An 11,607-nucleotide genomic window follows, 5' to 3' on the forward strand; every position below is an offset into this window, starting at 1 on the left:
CTTTTCTAAAAAAGAAGTTTGTCACGTGAAACTTCCATGATGAGTAGTTATTCTTATCTAGCTTCTCAATGATGGGGTTTTCATTGTTCTCTATCATAATTACAAAATTGATACAAAACTACAAGCAAGTCTTCTACAACCTTTCACAACAAGTATACAACAATACACTAAAAAACCTTTTTCATTGACTACTCAATAGTACATGTAATTTGCAACTTGTTTGTAGACAAAACTTGTGTTTGCTTCTTGGCAAACATCTTAGAACTTACATATTCAAAATTTGTAACATGTGCACTAACTTTCGGTCAACACAATCGAAATTGTTGTATACCTTGAAATTATTGTCTGCAATCTTACGTGTCTAAAATGCAGCCTCTGAAATGGTCTTTGATGGCTAAATAAGCAGCATGATAGCCCTAAAGAGCTGATGTATAGAATATACAATGCTCTGCTTGCACATCAAATCCTACAGCAATTTGATATTTTTACTCTATGCCCCTGGTTTCAGTGCCTCCACATGTATTATCTAAGAGAAAGAGTGAAAGAATGGGAGAGCTTATTACTCATCGCTTGCTTGCTCGAATGATTTATTCTTCTCATTCATTTTAGCCTTCAAAACCAACCTCTCTAAGTGGTGCTACTCTAATACCATGTCACGAATTGCGTAGTGCGAAGACTTGCTTGAATTGGTACACTAAACACACACCATACACATAAGAGGAAGCTGACTCAAGAACACAAGAGGAGAGATGGAGGCCAAAATATTTTCTTGTTGGTTTCTTCTTCTTCTTACACACAAAATACAATGTACACAAAGTAAAAATAATATACAACATAAACAAACATGGCCTACTAAGTGAAATGGTTTATAATTGACTATGCTAATCGACGGTGCATAATTGAATATACTAATAGACTACTTTTGGCGCTAAAACTATGCCAACTATTGGTAGATGCAACAAACTAAATATAATAAGTAATAAGTCAGTAACTATGTGAGGACCATAATGACCATTGACATGCTAAGTACAGATGTGCAGACCCATCTAACCAAGTGGTCCATCATCAATGTCTGCACGTATTGAGCTTGCCATCTCAAGAATTCTAAGCTTGAGGATTGGGTGTGGGTAGTCCCCTTGGGGGGAATATACCAATCATTTTTCCTTTATTGAGAGTGTTTCTTCTAAGTTAAGGGGGAGTGTGGTCTCTAGCTATATGTGATAAGCAATAGGAGTTTAACTTTCTTCAATAAGGTAGCTTAGCAATGTATGATTTCCAAGCTAGGTCTTTTGTCATGATAAAGACCCTATAGTGAGGGATAGTTACTTGAGAGTAAAATTAAGAAAAATATGCTATCCAATAAAGTAAAGAAGGAAGAGAAAGAAGACTAGAAGATACTCATTTCTTTGCAAGGTCCTAGTAGGTTCTTGAATTTGAGTTAGGCTTATGGCCTGATGACTAGCTCTCCTTAGGATGAGACTAGCTATGGGGAGTACAAAGAAAAAGAAATTTAGAATTTTATGGATTATCCTATGAGATATTGGTAAGTTCCTATGTGCAAGTCAAGCTACTTGGGACTGATGCCTTGGTCTCCTTGGGATATGATGAAAATAAAAAGGCTGACAAGTCACCCCCATTTTTTGAAAAATGAGTCAAAATAAAATACTATTGGATTAAAAGAAATAATCAAGGGAAATACTAAGGCTAAGTGTTTTAGCTTTTCATAGTAAAGGGTTCAATGGACAATGAGCTTGTCTAGGCCTTCACCTAGTTTTGCAAACTTTATTTGTGGAGAGGTGGCTCCTAGATGCATCTTAGATTGGACAGGATCATGTCTAGTTTGATTCAGGATCACTTGACATGGTGGGGAGTTGTAGTACATCATCCCCTCCATTGGTCTACTGTCTCCTAGGCCCTAAGTCCTTCATGTTTCTTTCACATTTGTAGCATATTTTGTTGTTTCCTATCATGGTGCTTTCACTCTTTGTTTATGTGTGTGGTAAGACCTATAAGTGGATTCAATGGGTTGGGTCACCTTATCCCATGGTTGCCAATGAGAGGTTGATTTAAATATGACATTTTCGTATGTTCTAGAGATTATTTGAAAGATTTTGCAATGGCCATAACATGTTTGGAGCCTAGACACAAATGAGAACATTAGGAGGTACCACATTTTGAACCACACCAAACATTTATTTTATGAATATTTTAAAAGGCAAAGGCAAGATGTGGCTCTAACCAATATAACAAGCACTATATGTATCTGCCTAAATGTAAAAGACCACAAGAACCCTCCATCTTTGTACGTTTTTAATGTGCAAAATTCACCTTAGAAAGGAGGGGGATATGGGGGAGCATAAAAAAGAAATGAAATTAAATATAATAAATAAAATGAAATAAAGTGTAGTAGAAATGAAAGGGTATGAAAAATAAAAGAAAGATGCCGCAGGTGACTCTTCTTCCATATGATGATGATGCCATGATAATTAGAAAGTTACAATCATAATTATTATATCTTGGCCAATATGATTATATACCTTGGGCTTGCAAATAGAGGGGAAGCAATGGATGTAATTTTCTCTTGGAGGGTGCACCTATATGAAATTATTTATATAACTTGCATTCAAAGGGTATTAAGAAATACCATCTCTTTATATGCCAATAGGCCATATAAATGACCCCTTTTACTTCATAAACATATGAATTTTAATCAAATTGTAATTAAAAAACTCCATTTATAAATACCCTTTATTTTAAGCTCCATTTGTAGAAAAATCCAATAAATTTTACTAAATAAAATACCCATTCTTTTAAACTCGCGTGGTATCTTACATGTTCTATAAGGTTGAGCCTCTGAGAATTTTCTTGGCATTTAATACAATATTCATATATATAAAATGCACCCAAAAATTTTACTTGAAATGATAAATAAATACTTAAGAATATTTAAAAAATAAAATGAAAAAAGGAATTTATAGTGTTTAGACATCATATTTTCCTTCATTTATCTTATTGAATTGATTTATATGTTGTCCATGGTGAGAAAATAGGTTTTGATAGCATGAGAGTTGCTCAATGTTGCCCATTACTGCAATAAAGATTGCTTCATGTTCATGCATGGGATTGGCTTCATGATTGCTCTAAAGAAAGAAAATATCAAAATCATACGTTAAAAATTTTCACATTTCATTTATAAGTTAAAAAAACTAAGAGAATTGCTCATATAAACATCATTTTAAAATAAGAGCTAGTATTCAAACCTAGATAAATAAGTGTACCTCTTTAATGTAAACATTATATTTTCATTTCCTAGTTTTTTTGCATTAATAGGACACTTGTGTGTGTCTCTTCTAAGATCTATGCTAACATGCGGCTGGTTATCTCGATGCCATAGCTTTGTGTTTCGACGCTACAATACAATTTAGATGCACGCATAAAAGGAAGAAAATTTTATTTGTGGACTTGTATTTTTTTATTAATGAAAGCCTAGTTGTGCACATTGCATCCACATCTTACATTATATATTTCATATTCGTACACCATTGCATAGCAATTGTTCGATCTTTGGATAAAGAGTGTGTGATGAGACCCAAGCTATAGGCTAGATTTGCTAGATTCCTTTTGGGGCTTGGAGAGGAAGAATGTATCATTTTTTGTTATAATATAAGTGGGAGATGGGGACAATGGGTTCTAATTCCTCAATTGTATAGAAATGGTCATACCTCTAAGAGCCATAATGGCCATCCATTAGGATGATAGTCTTTATGTGTGTGACAACATGGCATATCCACCACTTTGTCTAAGGTAAAATCTTGCTTGAGGAGTTCATGATAGATGCACTATCATTGTTTATCTTTTTTACTACAACCAATCGCTCATGCACAACCGTGGGGGCCTAGGTTTGTGAGAGTGAGATGCTCTAGTGACTTTAATGTTGTTGTCCCCATTTTAGGTCCCAACATCAACCATCATCAACCAGTTGCTCATGCAGGGTCACAGGAGCTAGGTGTGTGAGAGTGAGATGCTCAAGTGACTTTATTGTTGTTGGCCTAGTTGAAGTCCCGATATCAAAACAACATTCAATCATGTGACTACGTCTATTATTGACTATGTAGTCACACGATGAGTGAGCTACATTTTTGCAAGACCACCTAGCATTGTGGGTGTGAGGAGATAGGTGGTAGAAAACCCAACCTAGTATGTGATGCCCCTTGGAGGAGCAGAAGGGTTGTGTTAGGCCCAAGAAGGGTTATTGGCTAGTTCATTGCCTTACTGCCTACCTAGGACAAGGTGTATAATCCCTTAGGGATATACCTAGCACTAGACTAGGAGATCACCCATAGTGGATTGGTAGCTCAATCCCAAGTATAATGATTTAAAAGCTATATAAACATAATTAAGAAATAACTATTTGTGCATCTTTGCTTCAAAGGTATTATTTGAATGAACTAGTACTAAGAATACAATGAAGAAGTTTGTATGTTAAGCATAGTATGATAATAATTCAAAAACTAAGAATGCCCATGTGAGTGGGTGAAAAGAAGGAGGGTAGAGATCCTAATGAACTCATCCTATAGATGGGTGGGACTAATTAGTTGGGTGACTTTCTAGATTGCTAGAGTTAGAGCCAATTAAAGGAGAAGACTACTAATATATAGGCATTAGAATATGTGCTAATATTGTTTTAGGGGATCGAATATGTGATTGTGCTAGAACAAAGGGATAGTACACACACACACACACACACACACACACTCTCTCTCTCTCTCTCTCTCTCTCTCTCTCTCTCTCTCTCTCTCTCTCTCTCTCTCTCTCTCTCTCTCTCTCTCTCTCTCTCTCTCTCTCTCTTTGCAACCTACAACAATGTCATGCAAACCACACACGTAAAATAATGTTATATATATATAATAGTATAATGATACTTATGGTATAATACATATTAACAATACATATTGTAATAATAATATAACATGCATTATATGATATATTACATATTACATTATAAAAATTAATAATATGATATCATATAATGCATATATAATCATAAGTTAATATGATAGATAGATACTAATACATTATACACAATATACAATAACACATTCATATTTGATAATATGTTATTAATATGATAATTCATGATTTACAATAAATGGATAATCATATAATATTTTTACAATATGTAAACAATAGTATAGAATACAATATTCTAATGGTATAAGAATCAATACATATTATAATATAATAGTCACCACTTTATAACATGTATATAATAAAACTATGTTATATATTATATATGATGTGCAAAGATTATAATATGATCATAGTAATAAAGTAATATATAAAAAGACTAAAATAATAGTGGATTAATATACTAAAACTATATTATCAAGGTATTATATGATAGAATGTGCTAATAATATAATGATATGTATTGTATAGTATATATCATTAATGAAACAATCAACACTATATTAAAGGTATATACATTATATATGTTATTTTAAGTTATACATTTTATTACATAACTTTTAATAATAATACACATTACATTGACATTTTAATTATTACTTTCTATCATAAATGTTAAAATGTTTTTATTCTTAAGTGAAAAAGTAAGAATTTTGAAAAATATAAAATAATAATTTTTAAAAATAATATGTTTGTCATTTTTATTTTTATATCATTTATTAGATTAGATTGAATAATCAACTTTAAGTACTAAATTTTCAATAAAATATATTTTAAATATGAAATTACATACCATAATGAATGTTATAATAAAATCTTACCTTACAAGAAAGTTTCTTATAAAATAAAAAGTATTGGCTTTATACTTGTTGGATTACTATAAATAACATTCTATATTTACTTTTAAAATATATATAATGTAGTCAAGTTATTCATTCTAATATAATATACTAGTAAAAATTTTAAATCAAAATATATTATATTTTAGAATAAATCATAATATTATAATATTTAAGGATGTTATTGATAGTATATTGAATCATCACCTTATACAAAATTTACTACTAGTTAAACGTTATGAATTTCGTTTTTTTTTTTTGAATCCTTCATTGTAAATATTATTACATTACCTAATTTAAAGCATAATTTAATGTAGTTTAATTTGTGTGGATGTATATGTTTATGTGTACACATGTGTATGTATATGTGTGTGTTTTATACGTATGTGTCCATTTGTGTGGTCTCATAAGCTCATAATTTTTCTCTCCTCTCTCTTTTTCTCTTTCTTGTCTCTCCTTTCTTTTTCACTCTCTTGTCTCTCCTCTCTTTTATTATTATTGTTATTGTTAATGTTATTCTCTCTCTCTCTAGACGCACACATTTTTTCCTCCTATTTTTCTATGTTCTCTCTCATTCCTCTCTTTTTGTTGTCCTCCCTCTACATGTACATGTATGTATGTGTGTGTACACATGTGCATGTGCATGTGTTGGCACTTATGTGGTCTCGTATAATGGTGTCCTCTCTCTACCTCATCATCCTTTCTCTCATCTCCTTTCTTTTCTCCATCTTGAGTCCCCTACCTTTCATCTTTTTTCTCCTCATGTGTGTTCAATGTTGTATACACATGCATGTACATGTGTATGCACATGTATATATGCATGTACATGTGTATGCACATGTATATATGCATGTGTGTAACTATACATGTATGTGTTTGTGTGTGGATGTATATGTCAAGTTTTTGTTTTGTGAGTCATGTATGCATAACTAGGTTGTGCAAATGTTATCACAAGGCCAAACCCTTGAGCCTTTGCTTTCATGAGACCATGTTGCTTGTTTCTACTTCTTTCAATTGATAGCTTTCAGGGAGACTAGCATTATGCAAGTGAGGATAGGCACCAAGCACCTCATTTTAGGGGCCTAGCTAACTCGAGACTTGAAAATGGATCACCCTAAGCTTCACTTGATAAAATGCCCTACCCCAACAACTTCTTGCGTAAAGAGTGTCATGCCCATCTTGGACACTTGCTGATAGGGGGAGTTAGTCTCCGTGAGCTACCGACTCTGCTAAACCCCTAGACTAGTGGTAGCTCATTTTGGTGAAGCTAAAGGTGTGGTTATATCACAAGACCTAAGCTCTACACACATAGTTGTGATGCCTCTAGGGTATTATTATCATTTCCCAATGTCTATATTTTCATGTGTGTGTGTGTGTGTGTATGCATGTTTATGTGTGGATGTATATGTGTGCATGTGTGTGTAACTACATGTTTTATAAGTTTGTATCCACTCCCTTTTCTCTCCTTTATTTTCTCTCTTCTCTCTTTTATAGTTCACACACACACACACACACACACACACACACACACACACACACACACACACACACACACACACACACACACACACACACACACACACACACACACACACACACACACACACACACACACACACACACACACACACACACACACACACACACACACACACACACACACACACACACACACATTGATTTTTCCATTCTTCGGCCTTCCCCCCTTTTCTCCCTTAATTTTTTCTTTGGCCCATATGTTTATGTGTATACATGCATATTTGTATATATGCAGACATGTATGTGTTTGCGCATATGTGTGAATGTGTATATGTGTATCTATGCTATGCATGTGTTTTTATAGCATATCTATGCTCATGTGTGCTTTTAGAATATATTTGCATTACATGCACATGTTCAACCATTAAAAGATCATCTCATCTCATATGTTCAATTCAAAAGAAAATTTCTCTCTTTTAATAGTATATGTGCGCTTGTGGATGTTTTTAGAATATATGCACATTGCATGCACATGTTCAACCATTACACTATCATCTCATATCATATATTCAATCAAATAAATTCATGAGAATGTGTTTGTGTGTGTATGAAAGAGCCATACAACTTTTCAAAGACTCACCTTTCCCCTTTTTATCAATATATAATCCTTCAAATAAATGCATCTTTATTTCTTGAATACCAAACCTCTCCTCATGCTATATAGGCTCAGCAACCTTCTAATTAGTTTGAGATCCCCAAGGCAAAGCTCTAAATAATATATAGAATATATATATATATATATATATATATATATATATGCCTTGAATTGGCAAGCTCAATCACCCTATGCATGATTAGTTAGAATTTAACTAACTTACGTTATAATCAATATTCTCATGCAAAGCAATCACATCACTTTTTTGCTAACACATGCAATGTACAAGGGTTAAAGAGTAGTAATATATGCAAGAACCCACTTCTAAGCTTATATACAATTGTTATCTTTATAATACTCATTAACTTCCAAGGCAGTCATGGATGAACATGGAAGCTTGACCTAGTTATAAACTTCCTACAAAAGGTACTAATGGATGAACACAAAAGCTTGACCTATAATGAGTGGGACGTTGAAGATTACCCTAAATTTACAACTATCATGTTGTAGGGTTAATAAATGATGTATTTTTTTACGAGCAAGAGTGTGAAGTGAGGAGGTGTGATGTACGAGATAGATTTCAAGATGGAGAATAGGTGAGTTGGAGTCTTACTTTCTCACATGTGGGACAAGATCCACCTAAAACTCAATAATTTTGAAGAGCATGGCTACTTTTGCGGTAGATGTGGAACTAAGGATCATTGAGATAGGGAAAGGCAAGAAGAGAGGATGATCAAAGCTCATCAAACCTTGGGCGTTGTGGTGTTGGAGTGCTTGTTTGGGGTACAAGAGTCATGGGAAGAATGGGGAAGAGTGTGTGAGGATAGTTTGAACTTTGAAGGTAGTATCATGTATGAGTGTCTCTCGTTCCAATGCCCACATCATCATCATGTACTTATCCCCACAAAGTCATAGCAAAGCCCAGAGGTCGGTTTTCTTCGTGATACTATTATTGATTATGGTTGAGGGAGAAATGGGTTGACTTTGGGATTGAGATTTTGTATAGTGGATTTGGAAAAGAGAAGAGAGACACGTAAATGGTGGGTGGTGCTTTGATTCTTATAAGCGGTGGCGAATCTGGCGATGAAGTCCAAGCCGGCTGAGAGAGAGAGAGAGAGAGAGAGATCTAAACGGCAGTTGTGACTTTGCGCAGAGAGAGAGAGAGAGAGAGAGAGAGAGAGAGACACACACACACACACGCAGATGAACTGAACTGCAGTTTGTAGCGTTGCTGATTTGATGTGGCAGGGAGGTGTGCCAGCGTATGGTGCTCTGTACTTCTAGGGGGTGGACATGAGAGGAGAAGAAGAAGGTGCGGCGAGCGATGGAAGCTAACAACGACACCTCCTCGCCGGCAGCATCACAGACAGCCGGCCGGGCCGCCGGGTACACGTTCAACATAAATCGAGTGAGCCTGGGCTACGGGATCGCCATTGCAGTCGGGATGATGGTCCTGGTCTGCACGATGATGCTGGTGTGCGTGAGGCTGCACATGGGCCGAGGCTCCGTTGCCCAGGCCGCGGCCGCCCGAGGTAGGCGGCGCCGGCTGGCGCAGCCCAGGCCTGGCGCCGACCCAGACCCAGACCCAGACCACGCCGCCGTGGTCCACGTGGCCGGCGCCGACTGGCCCAGCGTCGAGGGCCTCGACGAGGAGATCCTGCAGAGCTACCCCAAGATCATGTACGCCGTTCACGTGGACGGCGCCGATGCGCCGGCTCTGCCGCCCGGCGTCAAGGATGGGTCCTGCTCCATCTGCCTCGGTGACTACTCGGACGGTGAGACGCTCCGCCTGCTGCCCGAGTGCGGCCACGTGTTCCACGCCCACTGCATCGACGCCTGGCTCCGGCTCCACGCGACCTGCCCCATGTGCCGCTCCTCCCCCCTCCCCACCCCTGTCTCTACCCCTCTCTCTGAGCTCATCCCCTTGGCTCGCAACCCCCTCCAACACCAACATCATCATGAAAACCTCCCTCGCTAATACCTTATCGATGCTCCAATCCCACACCCCCCACGCAAGGTCTTTGGTCCCATTGGTTATAGTGCTCCCATCATCGCCTTCTTCTTCCCCTCCCATTTGTGGAATAGCCATCGTCATCATTGATCTTTGTGCACTTATCAAAGAGCCATCCTCAGCATCCTCACGAGAAGTGACTACTCCTTTGATCAAAAGAGTCATCTCCACCATGATCATGAAGCCCCATCATCATCATCATCTTCATTGTCTTCATCTCTACCAAAGGCCTTTGATCCCATTGGCCAAAGGGCCCTATCCCTCCGCCAAAGGCCTATCCTCTCACATTGAGCAAAGAGTCAAAGCCCTCACTTCATCCACCCATGTGATGCCCACACTTTCACCTTCATCAATCTTTGCCTTCCCAATATTGAGAGAAATCTTTGCCCTCTCCATGATAGATATCTTGTCGAATGGCCTTTATTCTTTGATTCTCTTCTAGGCAAAATCAATAAGGTTTTGCACTTGCAATTGCATGTCCAAGGTTCTATGCTTCTATAAACCGAAATCAAAGGGTCCTCCCCAATATCCTTCGTTCTTTGCTCCCCTAAAATTGCACAACCTCTTGCCATATATTTGAATATGCCCATCTATCCTTCTAATCATTGGACCCTATATCTTCTACCTTGGCAAGTGGGCAACTATACACATTTCTTCAGATCTCAACCACTGCCATGTTGTGACATCTTTCGCATCAAATGGCACAAATGGAATGGTATGGTACGTATTGAAACTTCCAACATTAGGAACAATCTACATTCTTTCCAAGTATTTACAATTCCTTGGCTTGGCCACAACCATCAAAGTCGTCACAATGTGACAACATTCAATTTTTTGGAAAAGAGGGGGGTTTTTCAACTATAGTTTCTTATGTATACAATCAACTAACAAATCCCCAATCTTATTGTCTAAACTTTGAGCCTTCTTTGTAAAGGATGAAGATTTACATGTAGTCTAGGTCAAAATGTTTCATTTTCAATGTACAAAGGGATTTATAAATATTTTTTAGCACATGATAATGGATTCTCTTCTACCAAAATGGGGTTGCAATGCTTTCTAGTAAAAGAAGAGCACTACTTTTAGAATATGAGAAAAATAGTTTACTTGATTGAGCTAGAAGTCTCTATTAATAACCAATTTGGTTTAAAATATTCATTCATTCAGTGGTGTCATTGCAATATATTTCCATCCATTTGGCTTCAATATATAGAGTTATGCCTCCATGTTGTTTAGTTTGAAAACTTTGTTTAGAAGTAGGATTTTTTCGAACAAATGCCAATTCTTCTCAAAGAACCTTACTTCATCTAGCACAAGATTGTTTCTGGATTCCTCATTGGACTAGAAATATTGGTCAAAGTTTATTAATTAGATATTGTATATTTGGAGTTTGTAATTAAGAAGGTAAAGCTCATTATGTGAAGATATATAACATGCACTCAATTGGTAGCAATTAGATAATTTAACCCATTGTGTTTGACATGGTTCATAGATACCATGGCTAAGTTGTGTTGAGGATGCTATGACAATAAATGCCCAAAGTTTGATTAATCACATGTTGTATGTTTGGAGTTTGTAATAAAGGAGATATAACATGCACTCAATTGGTAGTTACATAATTTAACCCATTGTGTCTAACATAGTTGATAGACACCATG

At 36.4% G+C, this 11,607-nt stretch overlaps 1 protein-coding gene across 1 annotated transcript; it reads left to right on the top strand.

The window, feature by feature from the left end:
- Positions 1-8,943: 8,943 nt before the first annotated feature.
- Positions 8,944-10,959, top strand: LOC148018043 (putative E3 ubiquitin-protein ligase ATL44). The gene has a single exon (XM_087661486.1). The coding sequence runs from the start codon at positions 9,266-9,268 to the stop codon at positions 9,917-9,919; it is 654 nt and encodes a 217-aa protein (XP_087517612.1). The 5' UTR covers positions 8,944-9,265; the 3' UTR covers positions 9,920-10,959.
- Positions 10,960-11,607: the final 648 nt, after the last annotated feature.

Source organism: Lygodium microphyllum, chromosome 21 (assembly GCF_053477565.2).
Source record: "Lygodium microphyllum isolate KBCC chromosome 21, Lygodium_microphyllum_v1.1.10, whole genome shotgun sequence".
NCBI classification, from domain to species: domain Eukaryota; kingdom Viridiplantae; phylum Streptophyta; class Polypodiopsida; order Schizaeales; family Lygodiaceae; genus Lygodium; species Lygodium microphyllum.

What these genes read in the sequence shown, in the direction of transcription:
- LOC148018043 (XM_087661486.1), top strand. Translation starts at nt 9,266, where the DNA reads ATGGAAGCTAACAACGACACCTCCTCGCCGGCAGCATCACAGACAGCC.